This window comes from Ceratotherium simum, chromosome 34, assembly GCF_057802395.1.
Source record: "Ceratotherium simum simum isolate JZ-2026a chromosome 34, ASM5780239v1, whole genome shotgun sequence".
Lineage (NCBI taxonomy): Eukaryota > Metazoa > Chordata > Mammalia > Perissodactyla > Rhinocerotidae > Ceratotherium > Ceratotherium simum.
The window spans coordinates 16,601,054-16,623,829 of record NC_141933.1 but is presented as its reverse complement, the minus strand read 5'-3'; the positions used below and the strand labels follow the sequence as shown (position 1 = coordinate 16,623,829).

General features: G+C 46.0%; 1 protein-coding gene across 1 annotated transcript; it reads right to left on the bottom strand.

Moving 5' to 3' along the window:
• Window positions 1-249: 249 nt before the first annotated feature.
• Window positions 250-3,239, bottom strand: LOC101395706 (bone marrow proteoglycan-like). Its single transcript, XM_014793169.2, has 6 exons — window positions 3,188-3,239; window positions 2,511-2,580; window positions 1,580-1,896; window positions 1,190-1,321; window positions 595-706; window positions 250-376 (listed from the first exon to the last, which is right to left on the bottom strand). Exons 2-6 carry the CDS (start codon window positions 2,566-2,568, stop codon window positions 318-320), a joined length of 678 nt encoding a protein of 225 aa, XP_014648655.1. The 5' UTR covers window positions 2,569-2,580; window positions 3,188-3,239; the 3' UTR covers window positions 250-317.
• Between the last annotated feature and the right edge of the window lie 19,537 nt (window positions 3,240-22,776).

The following is a 22,776-nucleotide window of genomic DNA, read 5'->3' as shown; positions in this document are numbered from 1 at the left end:
GGTGCCAGGTAATTGGGCGTGCTAGGAAGAGCTAGCTGAGCCCACTCCTCTGTCTCCAGGAAGGCCCCACAAATCTCATCCCATGTTCCATCCTCCTTGAGAGTACTAACTTTCCTGACAGACAGTGGAGTGGGGAGTCATTGTAGGGCAGAAAGTTCATGAGTGGGGCTAAGCAGAGTGAGTGAATGATCAGAGGAAAAAGAAATCAGTTTCAGGAAAGCAATTTTATTGCTGGTGGGTGGAGGAAGGGGTAGCAGGCAGGGGAGGGGAGGCAGTGGCACAGGAGGGGTGGCTCTGAACTTCTAGCTGGGGCCAGCTCAGTAGGAACAGACAAAGGAGAGACACATGTTGCAGTGAGTTAGAGTCCAGCCACCACCTGTGAAGGCAGAACAGAGAGGGGCCTTCAGCCTCTTGTTTCCTCTGACTCAGCACCAGGAGTATCTTTCCCCCTCCCCACCCCAAACTTCAGTGGAGATGAAGTCTAAAGTACCAGCAGCCCTCTCCCTTGGAGGGTCCTGCACTTCCCAGCACCTCCTCCATGAACCCCTCCCATCTCCCAGACATTTTCATCTTTCAACCCCACTCCCACCTCACCTCTGCTATACATGGACACACAGTGACCACTATATTGAGAAGGCTGGCCGGGAGCCCAGTACCAAAAATTCCAGGCACTGCCGTCCATCCAGTAAAACCGCCTGCAGTGACCCTAGAGGAGAGAGGATGGGAGAAGGTAGGCTGGAGCATGAGGCAAAGAGAAGGCAGGTAGGCAGAGCTGGAACTGTCCCTGTCTGGTCCTCCTGCTTCCCGCCAGGCATTTGCCTTGACTGCTGGACCATAATGGACACTTTCCAGGTCAACTGAAATGTTGATCCACAGTGATCATCACCATCACATTCTATGCATCCCCATGACACACTCATCCTTCTGGCCCTAACAAGAGGTGCGACAAGAGTTTGAACCCCATCCTGGAGACTGTCAGAGGCTGAGCAGAACTTGAACCCAAACCTCCTCATTCTAAATCCTTGGCTCTTCCTGATGCCTAGACAGCCCCCTTGGTGTCATGCCCGGGTGTCCATCTATCCCAAATTCTTCAGAGGATCAAGAGCAGAAGCACAGACAAGTCTAAAGCAAGTTGAACACTGCCTTGGGTCAGGAGGGCTGCCCCACTTAAAGCTGGGACTCATTTTACCAAGCCTGTGACTGCGCCTCCAATCCAGACTTGACCCTGGTTGAGGCATCTGACTGAGTGCCATATGTGGTAGTTAAAGCGGAAGTTGTGGATTGAGATGAGGTGGCCACGGTAGCATGTCCGGCAAGTATGCTGCAAGGCAAGATAAAAGAGGGAGAATGGAGTGGCCCTCCCACAGGAATTCACATGACCTTAGCCCTAGGTCTCTAAGTCTCCACAATTACGTCTCACCCCCTGTTACCCATCTCTGACACTTCTGCAGGCCTCTGCCCCTGCGGACACCCCCACGGTCCTCAGTGAGGAAAACAACCAGTGACACAGAGGCTGGAGACATCCCATCCCTGCCCTCCTCCTCAACCCAGCCCTCAGCCTCAGCAACAGGCCACTCACCTCAGCTTGATTATAAATCATGGGCCTATTCACTACAAGAAAGCGGCATGTCTTGCATCCAGGGATGCCCACCAGTTTTACTGTCTCCTCTTCCTTAGGGCACTGAATGTCCTTATCCACTTCACTTAGGGCTGAGTCAGACTTGACAGGCCCCTCTTCCTCATGGTCATCTTCACTTCCAGAGATCCCTTCCTCTTCTTCCTCTGGCAGCATCAGTCCCTCCACAGGAGCCTCCATTGCCTCATGTTCTGGCATCTCCCCATCCTGAGGCAGGGTCTCATCTCCCAAGGGGCTCTCAAACTTGGACGTTTCAGTCCCTGACAGAGAGAAAGGCCAAATTCTCCTCCCTCACATCTTTCCCTGTTCCTCCTCAGAACCACGGACAGTTCCCACCTTGCCCTTAGGCAAAGTGTGGAGTCTTGGGAAGAGAGGAACCTGGAACCAAGCCTCCATGAGGAAACCCAGCCTCCACCAAGAGGTCATGGTGTGAAGAGGAAGGACCTAGCATCAGGCAGTTGTAAGTTTGGATACCGATTCCATCATCTACTAGCTTTGTTTCATTTGTGATATGGGTATACACTACAACATTCCACATGGGGATGCTATGAGGATTAAAGGAGATGGTGTACAGAAAATGCTTAGCACAGTATACTCAGTGAGCTCAAAATAAAAGGAAGCCATTATTGTGATCATCATTAGCATTATGTAGAAAGGACAAAATTGAGAGTGTCATAGTAGAACCAAGACTGCAGATATGCAGATGCCCTGAGGAGTCCCTTCAACTCCAGGCTCGAGAGTCCCTGCTCCTTTAAATGCAGAGATTCTGAGATAGGGGATGACCAGAGAAGGAGGTGGCTTTTTGACTCTGACCCTATGTACTGTAGAAGGGAGCAAAGGAGAGAGAGAAAGACTGAAGGCCAAGGAGACTTACTCAGATGAAGAGCTGAAACTGCCCCAAATAGAAGAGCCAGAAGTAGGGGGAGTCTCATCTTGGCTCTGTCCTGCAATGGAGAACACAGTTTGTCATACACACACGCACACCACAGCCACACCATTAGGGGACCACGGGAGTGAGGTGGAGAAAGAATAGGCATGAAGAGAAGTCAAGATGGGCCAGAAAAGCTAATGCTGAGCCCAGCCCGTGAGGCTCCAGGATGCTAGGACCGCTTTCTGAATAGAATGAAGCAGACCATGAGGAGCAGCCAAGGTTGGCTTTCCTGTGGACCTGAATGTGAAGAACGGAATGTTACTTTTATTTGTTTGTGCTTAATGGGCCCCTCAGAGTCTATGAAACAAAGAGCATCAAGAAACAATGATTATTGGCCTTCCTAGGAACACACAGCACTTAGAAAATGGGTTCCCTCCTCAAAGCTCAAAAAGCCACATGTGCACCTCTGCCTTCCCCAGCCAAGGAGAGCTTTCACACACCTCAGAAGGAATGTGAAAGGCAGAGGATGAGAATTGCTGTCCCTGCTGTCGCCCATGCAACCTGAAAGCTACACACAGTCCTAGCCAGCCCTCCAGAACCTCTCAGCCCAGGCCAGGCACCTCCCAAGAGATTGAACATTTATCTGGAACCAGCCCCACTACTACAGAGAAATCACTTACCTGCCAAGAAGTCTTCCTAGGTCCTGAGGAATTCCCAAAGCTCAGATCCTCCTTCGCTTCATCTCACAGTGACATTTTATATAGGGGCCTTGGAGGAAGCTCCCCAGAGGAAGGAGGGTGTGCCACAGCCTGAGGGAGACAGGAGCGCTGATAAGAACCATTTCTTCACTTCCCTGGAGAACCCACTCATTCGCTTGCAGCTTCTCTCCTGTCACCCCTTTCAGGAACATAGGGACCAGTCTGAGATTGCTCTGAGCCAGTGGTTCTTATCCTGGGCTGCAGTTCAGAATCTCCTTGGGAGCTTTTCCAAAATGCACAGCTCTCCTGCTTTACTGGTGGGAATGTGAACTGCCACAGAAATTTTGGAAATGAATCTGCCAATATCTATTAAAATTAAAAGTGCTCATATCTCGTCGATCATTTACAGTCTTTGGAGATTCTCCTTTGGAAACAAAAGCACCTATAAGTAAGAACACTTTTACAAAGTTGCGTACTGCTTTACAGCTTGTAGAAATGAAAGCTCCATGGAAACAGAGAGCTGACTCTCATCTGGATGGATTGGTGGTGAATAGAAGGGAAGGAAACAGGGGCATTCCAGGTGGAAGGAATAGCAGGAACAAAGGTGTGTAGGTGGGGTGACCTTGGCACATGCACAGGACAGTGTCCTTTCCTTCATAACCAAAGTTCACAGTGTACACATTGGAAAGGAGCAGGACAAACAGGGAAGAATACATCCCATCTTAAGCCAAGGAATGGAAATATCCTTCCTCTGTAGCCACTGACTTAAGGAGATAGATGCAGAAGTCAAGGGAATGACTCAACAAGAACCCAGACAGAAGCTTTGAGCTAGGTTTTGCTCACTCCCATCCCTAGGCCCTCCCTGTAGGGCCACGTTGCATGTTGGACAGAGCTACTATAGTCAATGACAATCCAGAGCCGATTCTTGGAGGCCAGTTGGCTGCTCAGGCACTCCCACCCCAAGAGAAGTCTCTCGTTTAGGTCACACAATCCACCATCTGAAATCCACAGCTTAGTGACCCTAGAAATTCCATGCATGAACATCCAGTAGAGGTATGGAGCAGTGTCTGAGAGTGTGGCTTCTGGAGTCTGACAGTCCAGGTTTGAGTCTAGGGTCTACCACTTAATAGCTGTGTGACCCTGGACAAATTCTTTAACCTCTCTGTACCTCATTACCATTATTCATAAAGTGTGGATAACAACACCTACCTCACTAGGTAGTCAGAAGGAACGAAAGAGATAATGCATGTGTAGTGGACACGCTCTGAGCTGCCCGGCTCCCTCAACACCTTCCTGAGGTTTCTGGAATTCCTCTTCCTATGGACCTTGGTGGGGAGCAGGCCTCTCATTACTGAGGAGGAAAGTGTCAAATAGGTTCCCCACCTCCTCTATAGCTAAGGCATATGACTAGACTCTATCATAGAGAAGCAGCCGTTCAAGACTTTGAATCTGGAGCTAGTGAGCAATAAATGAAGGCCAAGAAGATCTGTCTCTGGTCAGCAATGGCAACATCAAGTTCCTGTGGCTGCAGTAGCCACAGTGTTAGAAGATGGATCCAGGGTCCAAGCCCTACGATGCCAGCCACAAGGTCCGAATTGTAGCAGCGGCAGTAGGGTCCTCTTAAGACCTGTTCTGTGGCCTCGTTTTGGCCCCAAGTCTCATTCTGTAGCCCTTCCTGCAATGTTAGCAGCTACCTTACTTCCTTTTCCTAAATTCATTTTTCTACTCAGCTCAGCCAGGGACAGTTCCTTTTGCCTGCACTAAGATCCCTGACTGATGCAACCTTTAGCACAGGAACTGGCATTTAGTTATTGCTCAACAAATGAGATATTCATGTTACTAGGCCCAGAAGTGATCAAGGTCTTTGGGGCTGAACCCACATCAATCAAACTCTCAGGACACCAATGTCTCTATCTGGTCCCAGTGACATAATTTAGGTTGACCTATGCCCGCATGGGCCCACTTGCCTGCACCCTCTGATCAGCAAATTCTCTCCTTGTATCACAAGCTACAGTGCGCTCAGTAGACCTGGATTTTTAATGGCAAAAAAAACCTTGAGGCATTGGTGTCCAGTGCCTTTGAGCAAGGAGACCTGAGACACATCATTTCTATTTCAACCTCAGGCCTGCCCTCTTTCCCAAGAAGTGTTAGATTAATACTACAAGATCCTGAGTCTTAGGGTTCCCCTTTTCTAACTCCAAAGTTATTCTAGCACCTGGATGTCCCTAAATAGACTCAGTTACCCATTTCCATATCAGCACTCCCGTGGAGGATCCCAAGAGACCACCCCTGCATTTCATCTTTCCTAATCTCGTTCTCAGGGATTCATCCCAACTTTGGGTTTATGGGAGAGCTTGCTGTAGCCCTGGTGCAGCCTGGCCGGGGGAAGACCTGGCACTGAGGGGCATGCCCTGCCACAAGTGTAGGCTGCTACACAACGCATCAACATGTGTGCACAGGGCACCGGGCAGAGGTCACCTTGATGATGGTAGCCAATACCAAGGAACTCAAGTTTACATCCTTCCCATGACCAACACACAGCAGCTTGAAGATAGAAATCTATGCAGCTCCACACATCCGGCTCACACCATTCAGCCCTCACCCCTACCCACATCACTCCCCACACCCTGTCCCAGGGTTTATCAACCTGGAAAGGATGAATGAGTTCAAGGGGCCATGGACTCTGCAATCATAGACAATATACAATGTGATGTTCCTAGGGTGAGGGTCCAAACCTTCCATGAGATTCTTTTATGGCCTTCCAAAAGGCAAAAGGACCATTAAGTTTACTGGATGATTTCTTCTCAAATTGCCAGGAATGACCTCCAACCTTCTTCACCAAAAAAGTCCTGCTTGGCCCTTGAGATAGTCAGGATTATAAGATGCCCCCCAAGACCCTTACCCCATCCCCATGTACACATGCTGCACAGTGCCTGGGACTGTGAATATGATGTATTCTCACTCCTGTGGTTGTGTTGTGTTATATGGCACAGTTGACTTTAAGAAAGGGAGATTATCCAGGGTGAGTCTGACCTATTAAGGGGAACCCTTCAAAGAGACTGAGTTCTTCCTGAAGTCAGAGATTGCATACATGAGGGGGATTCAATCTGAGGGAGATTCTCCATTGCTGGCTCTGAGAATGGAGGGGGCCATGTGGAAGGAATGTGGGGAGCCTCTAGGACCTGAGACCGCCCCCCTCTGCCCACCGTCTGACAGCCAGCAAGGAAACAGGGACCTCAGTCCTACAAGTGCAAGGAACAGAATTCTGCCACAACTATGTGAACTTGAAAGAAGACCCTGAACTCTGGATGAGACCACAGCCCAGCAACATCTTAATCTTAGCCTTGTGAGACCCTGAACAGAAAACCCAGCAAAGCTGCACTCACTTCTGACCTATAGAACTGGGAGCTAATAAATGTGTGTTGTTTGAAGTCCCTAAATTGGTATCGATTTGTCATGCAGCAGAGAAGACTAACACAGCCTTCAGGGCCCATTTCCTTACCAGGATGAAATTTATATTTGGTGCGGTTGGTGGGAGAAGGCAGGGCGGATTGACACAGGGGAGGAATGGGCTGGAGGATCTCCTGGGAAAGATCCCGGGGTCAGCAGATCAGGAAATACGGGCAGAAAAAAGGAGAGATTCTATTCAGGGCAGAGGTCCCACTACCCTTCCCATCAGACCATAACAGGCTGGGAAGTCACTTTTAGTTCCAATGTCTGCCCTCAGAGAAGTGATGGACTTCAGGGACCAGACCTTCAGGGTTGATCAACTGCCTGCTGACTGGGCTTGGACAACATCCCTGTGGGGCAGATAAGAGGTGGTGAAAGGCCTAACATCATCCAGGGGTCAGCAACCAGGGAGATAGGGACCTGGACCGTTGCTCTGTGAAATCAACCTCAACAACAGCTTCTCGAACACTTCCCCATTTGCATGCCCCAACAATTGATGTAGACCAAGAATACTAGTGCTGGAAGGGCCCTTAGAGATGACCCAGTCCAGTCTCCATGTCTCAGATGTGGAAAGTGCCCCGGACTGGACTCAGATGTCCTGATTCCAAGTTCAGTGCTCTTCCTGCACCCTCCATGAGATTACCCTCCTTCCCTTCCAGGCACTTCATTCCCATCCAGGCAACTCCTTCCCCTTCAGGAATCTCCTCACCCAGAGACCCCTACACACAACAAGGTAGGAAGGTGCACATAGTCATTGCCTCCCCCTGCCCCACCTTCCGCCCAATATATCCCCAGTCCATTTACTTCTTTCCACCTCTGCTGCCACCTCCCTAGCCCAAGACGCCATGCTGGATAACATACATCAGAGCCCAGTATCCCCATGTTTCCCAGTCAATGTCTTCCCTCTGCACTATCAGTTAATCCAAACTCATTACCACTGCCTGCAAGGCCCTCTATGGTCTGGCTCTTGTCTACTTATCCAACCTCACTGGTATGAGTGACCCTTGTCATACTGGTTTCAGCTCCATTGGCCAAGCTAGAGCTTTTGTACTGGCTCCTTCTCAACTGCAGGTCTCAGCTCAAAGGTCGTCTTTTCAGAGAAGCCTTCTCTGAGAACTCTTTCTAAACAAAGAAGCCCACTCATCCCACTCTCATGTCTAGCTACTTTCTTCCACATCATTCCATTATTTCCACCAGAGCATTTACCAAAATGATATGATCTTGCTTATTTATTAGTTTCTTGTTTATTTTCTGTCTCCCCCATTAGGAAGAAATCTCCATGAGAACAGAGACCTTGTCTTTCTTGTTCACTGCCTAGAACTCGACGCAGATCATTGGGTAGAGTTTTTCAACTATATGTTGAATTAATTAATCCATTGATTGAGCCAGCCCTGATGGTCTAGTGGTTAAGTTTGGCGCACTCTTCTTCAGTGGCCCAGGTTCGGTTCTTGGGTGTGGAAGCACACCATTTGCCTGTCAGTAGCCAACGGTGGCGGTGGCTCACATAGAAGAACTAGAAGGACTTACACCTAGAATGCACAATTCTGTACTGGGGCTTTGGGGAGGAAGAAAAAAAAGAGACAAAGATTGGCAACAGATGTTAGCTCAGGGCAAATCCTTCCCAGCAAAAATAATAATAATAAATCAAAATATCTTTTTTAAAAAATTATAAAAAAATTAATCCATTGGTTAACCAACTTGAACTTTACCCCCTGGAGAAAGTCCAGCTGAGTTTAGGTCAGAGTATATGTCCATTAATTTTGATTCTACAGGTATTTTTCTGAATCCCACCTGCCATGGACACCATCCTGGGCCAGGCTCTGTGCTCTGGATCATTCATTCATTCATTCATTCAACAAATACTCAGAGGTAGTCCCTACTCTCAGGGAGCCTTAATGTGGTTGACAAAGCAAGACAACAGAATGAACCTATTAGTCAGTCAGTAAGACAAGGCCCTCTATTGGGTGGACACTTAGAAGGAAAGAACTTATACAAACTGGAAGATACAAACTTTCAGTGCTACCAGAGTCACACTGTGGGCAAGAGCAGGCAGAGAGGGCTTCCTTGAAGAGGAATTCCCTTCCTTGGACTGGGCTCTGTAGGACTGACAGACAGGATCAGAGAGACAGAGGAGAGGTGGGGAGCACTTCTAAGGGCCAAATCATGGCCTGGTACTGCTGGGATTGGAGTCAGGATATGGATGATTTGGTGTTTCCCAGAGATTAAGTCAAAGAATGAGGTGGCTTCTCTGCTTTGCACTAAAGCCAAGCTCCTCCACCGACCGGTGTAGACTTGCTGGCCAGTTCCTCCACCCCCTCTTACTCCTCACACCATAGTGATCTGCTTTCTGCCCACCCCATTGCTCCACAGAAACTGCTCTTACCAAGGTCCCCACTGACCACCCAATGGCCAAACCCAACAGACACTCTTCACTTCTTATCCTACTTGACCTCCCTCATGCATGATGCCTCTTCACTTCCTCCTTCTTCAAAGCTGTCTCCTTTCTTAGCAGCTTTTCCAGTCATTTCTTCCCAGTTTTGGGCTGGTGGGCTCCTCTTCCTCTTCTGGAAAGTTAAATATTGGTAAACACCTCGTTTCTTGGTGCTCTTTTTTCCTAACTCTACACAGTCTCCAAGGGCTATCTCATCTCCCTTCGTGTCTCAACCTACCAGAAATATGCTGATCACTGCCAAACTCCAGCCCCAGACCTGCTCCTCACAGGTCTGGTCCCCAACTGCAGACTCACATATAGAGCCACCTAATAAGCTTCCCAACTTGGGTGTCCCACAAGCATTATGAATTCAACACGTCAGACTGAACTCACCACACACAGAGACACGCACACATACACACAATGCACAGACACACACACGCACCTACACAAACCCGCTTTTCTCCTTGTGCTCGCTTTCTTAGGAGAAATCATCCCCTTCCACACAGACCTTTAAGCCAGGACTCTGGGGCCATCCTTCACCTGCCCTGCTCCATCACCCATACATCCATAGGAAATAGTGCTCTTTCTTCACCACCTTGTCTACCCACCCATCCCCATTTCCTCTGCCTCTCTCCTAATCCACTGTTGACCATCTTTCACCTGGGTCATTTCAATGGCTCCCAAATTACTTTCCCTGCCTCCAGTCTTACCACCTTCCCCCACCTCTGAGGCATTGGCCACAGGCTGTCAAAATGAGCTGTCTAAAACCCAGAACTAATCACACCAACACTTTTCAAATGCTTCTCCTTGCTCTTGGCTAAATACTCTCTTCATGATCTGGTGTTTACGTACCTCTGCCTCAGCACTATTGACATCATGGACTGGATACTTCTTTGTTGTGGGGGCCTTCCTGTGCATTGTTGGGTGTTTAGCAGCATCTCCGTCCTCTACCCACTAGATGCCCGTAGTACTTTGCCCCCAGGTTGAGACCACCGAACATGTCTCCAGACGTTGCCATATGTTGCCTCAGGAGCAAAATCACTCCCAGTTGAGACCTATGGCTGTAGACCCCTAACTCCACCAACACACACACACTCACACACTCACACACACACACACTGTGCTCCAATCATATTGAACACGTTGCTACTTCCCTAACATGCCATGAGCTCTCAGGCCTGCAAATTTCTGCACAAATCATTTCATCTGCCCAGAATGCCTTTCCTCCCTAACCACTGTGCTTGCCCCTTCTCTTCATCTGTCTCAGCCAAGGATTGCCTCTTCTATGAAGCCTGCCCTCATTCTCCCAGAGAGAGGTAAAAAGGAGATTAATCAGGGCTTATCTCTATCCCGGCCAGTGTCCCATCTCATTGCACCTTTCTTCTGTTCTTGTTTCCTCAGTAGACCAAGACATTCCCACCCGTGTATGTCTGGTATCTGCACAGTCCCGGATTCATGTTTGCTGAATAAGTGAATGAATGACAAAAGGCAATTCTTGCCAAAGAGTGCCACAGACTGAGCTGCACAAATTCTTCCTGAAATGAGATTTTAGGCAGAACTTTTAACAACAATAACAACAGTGGCAGCTAGTATTTAGGAAGTACATTTTATGTGCTAAGTGCTCCATATCATTTAATCTTCTAAACAACTCTATGAGGAGAGTACCATTGTCATCCGTAAAATAAAGACAGAAAGACTGAAGCTCAGAATGGTTAAGTTACTTGCCAGGTAAGCATCAGAGCCAGAATTTTAACGGAGAGCCTGCACTCTTACCCTCCATACCTCTCTCCCCCTGGTGGTGAATAGCTAGCACAAAGCACGGACATTCATTCTCTAATGTAAGCGACACTCAACGGCAACCCTGTAAGTTAGTGGCACAGGTGGTGATATGCAAGGCGTGAAGGGTGCTCCTTGGAATTAAAAGGAGCCTGGCTCCATTCCTGGCTCTGCCACTTGTGAGTTGACCCACCGCAGCAGGCACCTTATCTCCGTTCACCCATCTGGGAGTTAAGTTAAGGATAACAACCTCACAGGTTTTGGGGAGGACTAACTGCGAAGGTGGTTGTGCAATAACCTACTAAGTGCCCGACACATGGTAGACCCTCAACAAACAAACAATCCTGAATATTATCTGCACTTTAGGAATAGAGAGAGCAAGCCTCAGAAAGGTTAAGTGATGGTCCAAATTTCACATACTAGCAAATGATGGAACTTGAAAAAGAACTCTAATTTATCTGTCATCCGTGAGTGTTACTGCCCGAGGGGAGCCGTCTGCCCACTGCAAGACATGCCAATAGTCGAGAGGCAAGGTGGTAGGAGAGAAAGGGTTTCTTTACAGCTTGCTAGCAAAGGGGAAGAAGCCTGAGTAGTGTTCAAAGGAACCATCTTACAGAACAAAGACTACAGGCCAGTTATATAGGGGGCTGGTCTCCGGGTAAAGAGGCATCTGGTCATAGTTCCTGATAATCTTTTGTTTTACTGGATATGCGTCAGAGACCAGAGCAACACCCTATACCCAGATCTTTCAGTTGTCATAGATGAAGGCTATCAGCATAGACTTTCTGTTTGGGGGGTCATCACATTCCTAAGGAACTCGAAAGAACAAAGTTATCAACTTATCACAGCTGAGAGGGGCTGTAAAATCTACAGAGCATGTATATCTCCTGGAGGGTGCATATCCAGCTGGGTTAGTTAGTCAGAGGTCATTCAAAGTTACCATATGGTTTCTTTTCTACAATATGGCTTCCCGTATGTCAACCTTGTGTTGAGCTAGTATCACGAGGAGAGATTTTCTGAGCCTCCTCCACATACTCATCACTTTATGGGACAAGTCACAGCCCCACTTGGTTCCCCATCAAGGAACCAAGTCATAAGCACCTGGGGTTATAACTCTGCTATCCCCAGCTGGAAGCTCGGGGCTATGTTCAGAGATTCAATCGGTGGGAAGAGCCCAGGCTTGGGGCTCTCACCGACACAGCAGGGGAGGTTTGTGCTTAGGCAATGAGGGCCTAGGGATGTAAGCCAACTCACTGGTTTGGCAATGAATGAGAAAGGTGGGCTGGCCCGTGGTTATTGGCGTAACGGCCTTCAGGTTTGCTGGCCACACACCATCCCTGCAGCAACTGCTGTCAGGCCCCAGGAAGGCTCCTGGAGATGACTGAGAGGACCCACAGGGGGCGGGGGGGCTGAGTACCTCAGAGTCTTCCCCCTAAATAGGCCATGCTCTCTTGGCCAGCTGTAAGGAGACAGCATTCTGACTCAAACCGTCCAACTTTCCAGTCCTGCTTCAACATGACACCCCCAGAAATACCCCAACCCTCTCCAAGGCCTCCTGGCTCAAGTCATCCTGCAGTTTCTGCAAGCAAATGCCTGTGAGTGGGAGAACAGGAATCTCAGAGTGTTGGAGAGTTAAAGAGGCTCTTTCCTTCCTTCCTTCCTTCCTTCTTTCCTTCATTCCTTTCTTCCTTCCTTCCTTCGCTTAGTCCCTTCTCTCTCTCTTGCTTTCTTTTTTCTTTCTTTCTTTCTTTCTCTTTCTTTCCTTCTTTCTTCCTTTTATCCTTCCTTTCATTCTTCCTTCCTTCCTTCCTTGCCTCCCTCTCTCTGTGTCTCTTTCTGTGTCTCTATCCATGTCTCTCTCCACATCTGTGTGTGTGTGTGTGTGTGTGTGTGTCTCCCTTATATATCCAGTAATTCTTGAGCATCCATCCTGTGTCACGTCAGGTGCAAAGCCTTGAGGATACAGTGGGTAACAAAAGATACGGTTACCGCCCACCTGGAGTTCCCAGCCTACTGGTAGACACACATTAACTTTTTTCACAGTACGTTAAACCACAACTGTGACAAGCTCTGCGTGGGAGAGGTGGCTGGTGCTATGAAAACCTGTTCTAGTTAACAGACTGGGAAGGAAGGTCTGAACAGAAAGGTGAAAGAAGTGTGGGGGTAAACTGGGGTTGGGTGGAATGCATTCCAAGCAAGGAAAATTAAACAGGTTCACTTTTAAATGGTGCATTTGACCTGTAACGTGATTTTGTGTATATAACCAAAATTAATAGCTGCCCTTAATTAAGGACCTACTGTGTGCCAGGGCCAAGCACTTTCCATGTGGAGTCTCATGAAAGGCTCTCTGAGGTGGACTCCATAACCCACATTTCAGGTGAGAAAATAAAGGCAATTGAGAGGCTAGGACTCAGTCAAGGATGTGCCGCCTGAGAACTTGAGCAGTAGATGTGGGGTTGCCTGTCCATCCTCTTCCCCAGCCCCAGCCTCCTCTTGCCTCAGCCAGTGGCTGCAGAAGGAATGAATACACAGCCCCTCCCCTGGTGACTGATATTTCTGTGCCCTTGGGTTTTCCACACTGACTGCTGGAGAAACATAATAGTACAAAAATTGAATATGAAGATTGATATTTTTCATTGACTTTGGCTTAAGATTCTGGGTAATTAGAAAGTCATTTTTTGCCTTTGAAGTTTTCCCATTCTAGACAATACAAGAGAATCCAGGATGCTCTGTTAAGCAGGAACAAGCTTGGGCAAATGTTTGCAGGATGGTTTCCACCCTGAAGCAAGGTGGTGACATTCCAGGCTCCATCAGGAATGAAATGTGGACACAACTTGCTCTGGTGCACCCCAGAGAGTCACAGGTCGTACTGATAACATCTGCAGCCATGCACGGCTCGCTTGTTGCTGGCCAGGTGGTTTACATGGCCTGTTTGAAGTGAATGACATTCATTAAATCGCTTAATGCTTGCAACTCCATGATAGCTTCCTACTGTTATCCCCATTTTACAGATGAAGAAACTGAAGCATCGTGAATCTAAATCCCAGAGCTTGTGTGGGGAAAAGCTGGAAGTTGGTCTTGGACAGTCCAGCTGCAGAGCAAGCTGCCTCTACGCTTCATTCCCAAATATTTTCTGTAGTCCTCCCCACGAGCCTCCGTGGTACTTACTATCTCCACTACAGGGGAGCAAACCGAGGCGCCACATGGTTAAAGGTTTCTTCAAGATCACCCAGCCGGTCAGTGCCTGCAAAGCCCAGAGCCTTTCCCATGTTCCTCCTGCTTGAGTCAGCCTTCAGGCCTGGGAGGGAACGCTGGACCCAGGAAATGGAACGCTGAGGGGCCTACGAGCAGACGTTTGGGGTTAGAAAAGAAGAAAATCAAAACCCCTCGAGTAGGGGCTGGTGTGACTGCAAGCTGTGGTCCCAGGTTTAATAACTCTTCCAGTGAGTCAATCGCGCTGTGGGCAGCAATGTGGGCTGCAGTGTGCCCGGGAGTGGTCGACATGTCCCACCAAGGAAATCCTCATTGCCAAACAAAGGACCGGAGCCTGTGCCTTGACACCTGGATGCAGTGTACTTCCCAAAGAATATTAGAGGAGGCACCCTCTCTGTGCCCTAGAGTCACACCCAACGCATTTGGGGATCATCTATCCCCTGGGTGACTGGCAGGAAGAGGAGCTCCAGGAATAACCACTGGGGTCGTTGCCCCAAGCTTTGAATTTGGGGAAGAAGGTTCACAGCCCCTGGAAAGCAGACAGCCAACACCTTTGGCTGAAGAACAGGTAGCACCAGATTCATGGATGATGACTAATGGATGGACTTCATTCCCTAGAGCCTCCCAAGGTGGCTCTTTGGCAACGTCTGGGCCCCGAATTCTATTATTATGCATACCCTCTGGTCTGCTGACCTAGGCTGCTCTCATGGTTCACTGTCAGGTGGGACCCCCACTCAGGCAGGCAAGGGGGAACAGAAAGGGGTGGTCCCAGCATCCCTAGAGGTAAGTGAGGGGAGCCCCCAGGAATGGGTGGGTGGAAGATTAACAAGGTATGACATAGCCTTAAGATGGGGTCGTAAATAGCCGCTTACAGTAACATTCTCGACAACCATTTGATGACGAAGAAAAGTTTATGAGATCATTTCCAGTATCACACACACAGTCATGACTACGGGGGAACATGCCAACATGTTAACCACGGTCATCTCTGAACAGTGCAATTAATGGTGATCTTTCTTTTTCATGCAGTTCTTTGTTTTCTAATCTGTTTTACAACCACCATATGTTTCTGACATATGAATGAATGTAAAGGAAAGGTAACATCTAAAATGATCATGAGCTTAGGAGTCAGACAGATCTGGGTTTAAACACCAGCTCCACAAGGCGCCAGACGGATGATCTTGGACATAACTTGCCACTCAGAGCCTAACTTTCCTCATCTGTAAAATGGGGCTGATGGAAGCAGATTGTCACACACAGTTCCTAATTCATGCTATCGCCTGTTTTTAAACGGCAGGCGCTCTCCTCCTCTTGGAAGTGTCCTCTGCCCCAAGGGAGGCCCCACCTGGCACCACAGCCTGTGGAGGGGGCAGATTTGCCTCCCAGGTCCTCTCTGCTGTGGTTGGTAGCTGGAGAGAAGGATTGCAATGGGATCCTGTTGCTGAGTGAAACCAAAACTTGTGAAACCCCTCTTGCTTGCTTCCTCCTTTGAAAGAACAGTTGGTCCCATTTGAGGAAGAAGTTGCAGGAGGGGGCTCCTAGGACAGAAATAGGGGGCTGTGCAATGGCTGTGCTTCTCTCTCTCTGAATCTAAGTGTTCTCTGCACTTCCTGAAGAATCCAGACATATTTTTTTAATAACAGCTTTGTTGAGATGTAATTCACATACAAGTCAACCATTTAAAGTGTACACAATTCGATGGTTTCTAGCATATTCAGAGTTGTACAATCACTATCAATTTTAGAAAACTTTCATCTCCCTATAGAGAAACCCCTTACCCATTAGCACTCACTACCTCCTCCCCCTACCTCTAGGCATCACTAATCTATCTTCTGCCTCTAGAGATTTGCCTCATCTGGACATTTCATACAAATGGAATCATTCTTGTTGCAGTCTCTAGTGACTGGCTTCTTTCACTTAGGATAATGTTGTCAAGGTTCATCCAGGTCATAGCATGGATAAATACTTAATTCCTTTTTATTGCCAAATAATATTCCCCTGTATGGATATACTACATTTTATTTATCCATTCGCCAGTTGATGGACATTAGGCATCTTTTTATTTTTTTTGTTTTACTCTTTTGATGAACAATATGTTTATGGCATAGATTGTGGTGATGGTTTCACAAGTATACACTTATCTCCAAACTCATCAAGTTGTGCACATTAAATATGTACAGAATTTCGTGTGTCAACCATACTTCTATAAAGTGTTTTATTTTTAAATAAATGTTTACATTTAACAACACTTTTTTTATTGTGAAATTTTTGTTGTACATTATTGTTTGTCAGTAACCATATAAATCCATCCCTCCATCCCTTGTGCCCACCCCCTACCTCCCTTGCCCCTGGTAACCACCAAACGGTTCTATCTGCCCGTGTGTTGGTTTATCTTCCAGATATGAATGAAATCATGCACTGCTTGTCTTGCTCTTTCGGACTTATTTCGCTTCACATAATACCCTCCAGGTCCATCCATGTTGTTGCAAATGGGACAATTTTGTCTTGTTTTATGGCTGAGTAGCATTCCATGGTACATATATACCACATCTTCTTTATCCAATCATCAGTCGAGGGACTCTTGGGTTGCTTCCATGTCTTGGCTTTAGTGAATAATGCTGTGATGCACATAGGGGTGCATAACCCTCTTTGGATTGTTGATTTCAGGTTCTTTGGGTAGATACCCAGTAGTCGGATAGCTGGATCATAAGTTATTTCTATTTTTAACTTTTTGAGGAATCTCCATACTGTTTTCCGTAGAGGCTGCACCAGTTTGCATTCCCACCAGCAGTGGATTAGGGTTCCCATTTCTCCACAGCCTCTCTAGCATTTGTTGGTTTTTGTCTTGGTGATTATAGCCATTCTAATGGGTGTAAGATGATACCTTAGTGTGGTTTTGATTTGCATTTCCCTGATGATTAGTGATGTTGAGCATCTTTTCACGTGTCTATTGGCCATCTGTATATCTTCTTTGGGGAAGTGTCTGTTCATTTTTTCTGCCCATTTTTTGATCAAGTTGTTTGTTTTTTGTTGTTCAGTTGTGTGAGTTCTTTATATATTATGGAGATTAATCCCTTGTTGGATATATGGTTTGCAAATATTTTTTCCCTGCTGCTGGGTTGCCTTTTCACTTTGATCCTGGTTTCATTTGCCTTGTAGAAGCTTTTTAATCTAATGAAGTCCCACTTGTTTATTTTTTCTTTGTTTGCCTTATCTGAATAGACAGGGAATTTGAAAAGATCCCTTGATGGCCGATGATGAGTAGTGTACTACCTATATTTTTCTCCAGGAGTTTTATAGTTTCTGGTCTCATCTTCAGGTCTTTGATCCATTTTGAGTTAATTTTTGTGTATGGCAAAAGAAGATTGTCTAATTTCACTCTTTTGAAAGTCGCTGTCCAGTTTTCCCAGCACCATTTATTGAAGAGACTTTCCTTTCTCCATTGTATGTTTTTAGCTCCTTTGTCAAAGATTAGCTTCCCGTAGATGTGAGGGTTTATTTCTGGACTTTCAATTCTGTTCCATTCATCTGTGTGTCTGTTTTTGTACCAGTACCAGTACCATTTTAACTACTATCACTTTGTAGTATGTTCTGAAGTCAGGGATTGTGATGCCTCAAGTTTTGTTCTTTTTCTCAGGATTGCTTTAGCTATTCAGGGTCTTTTGTTGCCCCATACAAATTTTAGTATTTTTTGTTCTATTTCTGTGAAAAATGTCCTTGGGATTCTGATTGAGATTGCACTGAATCTGTAGATTGCTTTAGGTAGTATGGACATTTTAACTACATTTATTCTTCCAATCCAAGTGCATGGAATATTTTTCCATTTCTTTATGTCATCATCAATTTCACACAATAATGTCTTATAGTTTTCATTGTATAGATCTGTCACTTCCTTGGTAAAGTTTATTCCTAGATATTTTATTCTTTTTGTTGCAATTGTAAATGGGATTGTCTTGAGTTCTCTTTCTGCTAGTTCGTTGTTGGTCTGTAGAAATGCAACTGATTTCTGTAAGTTGATTTTGTATCCTGCAACTTTGCTGTAGTTGTTGATTATTTCTAATAGTTTTCCAATGGATTCTTCAGGGTTTTCTATATATAAGATCATGTCATCTGCAAACAGCGAGAGTTTCACTTCTTCGTTGCCTATGTGGATTCCTTTTATTTCTTTTTCTTGCTAATTGCTCTGGCCAGAACCTCCAGTACTGTGTTGAATAAGAGTGGTGAGAGTGGGCACCCTTGTATTGCTCCTGTTTTCAGAGGGGTGGCTGTCAGTTTTTCCCCACTGAGTATGATGTTGGCTGTGGTTTTGTCATATACGGCCTTTATTATGTTTAGGTACTTTCCTAAATACCCATTTTGTTGAGAGTTTCTATCATAAATGGATGTCCGATCTTTTCAAATGCCTTCTCTGCATCTATTGAGATGATAATATGGTTTTTATTCCTCCTTTTGTTAATGTGGTGTATCACATTGATTGATTTGCGCATATTGAACTATCCCCGTGTCCCTGGTATAAATCTCACTTGATCGTGGTGTGTGATCTCTTTAATGTATTGCTGTATTTGGTTTGCCAATGTTTTGTTGAGGATTTTTGCATCTATGTTCATCAGGGATATTGGTCTGTAGTTTTCCTGCTTAGTATTGTCTTTGTCTGGCTTTGGTATCAGGGTGATGTTGGCCTCATAGAATGTATTGGGAACTGGTCCGTCTTCTTCTATTTTTTGGAATAGTTTAAAAAGGATAGGTATTAACTCTTCTTTGAATGTTTGGTAAAATTCTCCAGAGAAGCCATCTGGTCCTGGACTTTTATTTTGGGGGAGGTTTTTTGTGTTTTTTTTAATTTTATTTATTTTTCCCCCCAAAGCCCCAGTAGATAGTTGTACGTCATAGCTGCACATCCTTCCAGTTGCGGCACGTGGGACGTGGCCTCAGCATGGCCGGAGAAGCAGTGCGTCAGTGCACACCTGGGATCCGAACCCGGGCCGCCAGCAGCAGAGCGCGTGCACTTAACCGCTAAGCCACGGGGCTGGCCCAGGGGGAGGTTTTTGAATACTGTCTCAATCTCTTTACTTATAGTTGGTCTATTCAGGTTCTCTATTTCTTCTTGACTCAGTTTTGGGAGGTTGTATGAGTCTAAGAATTTATCCATTTCTTATAGATTGTCCAATTTGTTGGAATATAGTTTTTCCTAGTATTCTCTTATAATCTTTTGTATTTCTGTGGTATCTGTTAATTTCTCCTTTTTCACTTCCAGTTTTATTTATTTGAGCCTTATCTCTTTTTTTCTTGGTGAGTCTGGCTAAGGGTTTGTCAATTCTGTTTATCTTCTCAAAGAACCGACTCTTTGTTTCATTGATCATTTCTACTGTTTTTATGATTTCAACTTCATTTATTTCTGCTCTGATTTTTATTATTTCCCTCCTTCTGCTGACTTTAGACTTTGTTTGTGCTTCTTTTTCTAATTCTGTTAGGCATAGTTAGAGGTTGGATATTTGGGCTTTTTCTTGGCTGTTAAGGTGGGCCTGTATTTCTTTGAGTATCCCTCTCAGGACTGCATTTGCTGCATCCCATATGAGTTGGTATGGTGTATTTTTGTTTTCATTTGTCTGCAGGTATGATTTGATTTCTCCTTTAACTTCATCAATGATCCATTGGTTGTTTAGTAGCATGTTGTTGAATCTCCACAGCTTTATCACTGTCCCAGGTTTTTTTTTATTGTAGTTGATTTCTAGCTTCATGGTATTATGGTCAGAAAAGATGCTTGTTAACGATTTAAATCTTCTTAAATTTATATAAGCATGCCTTGTTTCCCAACATATGGTCTATTCTTCAGAATGTTCCATACACGCTTGAGAAGAATGTGTAATCTGCTGTGTTTGGATGGAGTGCTCTCTATATATCTCTTAACTCCATCTCATCAAGTTTTTTGTTTAAGTTCGTTATTTCCTTATTGGTTTTCTGTCTGGATCATCTATCCTTTGATGAAAGTGGGGTGGGCTAAGATCCCCTACTATTATTGTGCTGTTGTTAATATCTCCCTTTAGGATTGTTAACAGTTGCTTTATGTACCTTGGTGCTCCTGTATTGGGTGCATATATATTTAAAAGTGATATGTCTTCTTGGTGGAGTGTCCCTTTTATCATTGTATATTGCCCCTCTTTGTCTCTCACTACCTCTTTTATCTTGAAGTCAACTTTTTCTGATATAAGTATGGCAACACCTGCTTTCTTTTGTTTGCCATTAGCTTGGAGTGTTGTCTTCCATCCTTTCACTCTGAGCCTGTGTTGGTCTTTAGAGCTGAGATGTGTTTTCTGGAGGCAGCATATTGTTGGGTCCAGTTTTTTAATCCATCCCACTACTCTGTGTCTTTTGATTGGAGAGTTCAGTCTGTTTACATTTAGGGTAATTATTGATATATGAGGGCTTATTGTTGCCATTTTATCACTCTTTTTCCAGTTCTTTTGCTTTCATTTTGCTTCTCATCCTGTGTGTTTTGCACTACCAGTTAAGTTTGGTACTTCTATACGAGGATTCTCTTAGCTTTCTCTTTCTGTATCGTGTGTGATTCTGTTCTGATTATTTGGTTAGTGGTTACCATGAGGCTTGTATAAAAAATATCATGGCTGATAGTCCATTTTTCGATGGCCTCTTATTCCCTTAGACTAAGTTGATTTGATCCCTCTCCTCTTCCCCTTCTAAGTTATTGTTGTCACATCTTATTCCTTCTTGTGTTGTGAGTTTGTGTTTCACATGATGAGGTTATATTTATTTTTGGTGCTTACCTCCCCTTGATCTTTGGTTCTATGATTAAGTGTTTGCTAATCTATTTTGATAGAGAACTGCAATTTTTCTGGTTTTGTCGACCTATTTCCCTCCTTGTTCAAAACTTTGAATCCCCTTTCCCTTTTTTTCCTCAGGCATGAGGGCTTTTTGAACACTTCTTGTAGTGGGGTCTTGTGGCAATGAACTCCCTTAGCTTTGTTTATCTGGGATAGTCATTATTTCTCCAACATATCTGAAGCATATTTTCACTGGATAGAGTATTCTTGGCTGAAAGTTATTGTCCTTCAGAATTTTGAATATATCATTCCACTCTCTCCTAGCGTGTAAAGTTTCTGTCGAGAAATAGGCTGAGATCCTGATAGGAAATCATTTGCATGCTATTTTTATTTATTTATTTATTTTTTGTCTAGCTGCCCTTTACATTTTTTCTTTCTTGTCGACTTTTGCCACCTCTACTACTATATGATTTGGAGACGGTCTTTTCATGTTGATATATTTAGGAGACCTATTGATTTCATTCACTGGTATTTCCACCTCCTTTCCCAGGTTTGGGAAGGTCTCAGCTATTATTTCTTTGAACAAGTTCTCTGCTCCTTTTTCCCTCTCTTCTCCCTCTGGAATACCTATAATCCTTATGTTGGATTTCCTAACTTAGTTGGATATTTCTTGGAGAGTTTCTTCATTTCTTTTTAGTCTTAGTTATCTTTCCTCCTCCATCTGGAGCATTTCTACATTGCTGTCCTCGCTATTGCTAATCCTTTCCTCCACAGTGTCAGCCCTGATGCTTAAGGCTTCCAGATTTGTCTTTATCTCCTCTATTGCGTTTTTCATCCCTAAGATTTCTGATTGATTTTTCTTTATACCTTTAATCTCTTTTGTGAAGAAGCTCCTGATTTCATTGAAGTGTCTATCTGTGTTTTCTTATATTTCATTCAGCTTTTTGATGATGGCAATTTTGAATTCTCTGCCATTAAGCTTATACATCTCTGTGCTTTCTGGGTTGACTTCTGGGTGCTTGTCATTTTCCTTTTGGTCTTGAGATTTAATTTATTTATTTTTGCATAGTGCCTGTCGGTGTTGGCTTATTTTTCCTCATAGTGAAAACATATGGTCACAGTTTCCTTTTGCCACCACTGAGTGGGGGTCAAGGGCTGTGTATTCTGGACCACCTCGACCCACGGGCACTCTGCTCAGCCCTCAGCCGAGCTGAGGCGTGGCTGTGGGGAGCCTGCTGGGAGTGAAGCATGGGAACAGCTGGAGATGGTGCTTGGGAACAGCTGGGGCTGGAGCCCAGCTAGGCCGAAGTAGCTGGGGCTCGGGTGTGGGTGGGTTGAAGCAGCTGCAGCTGAAGCACTGCTGGGCCAAAGACGCAGGAGCTGGAGTGCCGCTGGGCTGAAGAAGCTGGAACTGGAATGTGCTGGGCCGAGGTTGCCGGCACCAAGTCAGCTGGAGCCTGAGCATGGCCAAGCTGAAGCAGCTGGGGGCAGGGCACAGTCACGTTGCCACTGCGGGTGGGGTCTGGGCGCCTGGGGGCCGCTGCTTCTGGAGGTGGGATGGGGTCGCACTCCCACTGCTGGTGGGGCCCCAGCACTGGGGGGTCATCACACCTGGTGCCCAGTTAGCTGGGGGCCGCTGCCTCTGGGGCCTGGCTAAGCTGAAGCACAGCTGTGCCAAGACTGCAGGGACACTGTCCTGAAATGCAGGGGGAAAAGCTGAGTGTGGGAGGGGTGCTTACTTTCACAACCCCGATGTCAGAGGTCTCTCGCCTTGCTGTCACTCTCTGTTCTCCTGAGGGGCTAGCTTGTCAAAAGCACCCTCACGACAGTTCTGCTCCCTCCATAGGGGATTCCCCACAGGCTGTGCGGGGTCTTGGAAAGCACCAGTGTTCACACAGTGAGCCACCCCTCTCCGGCTG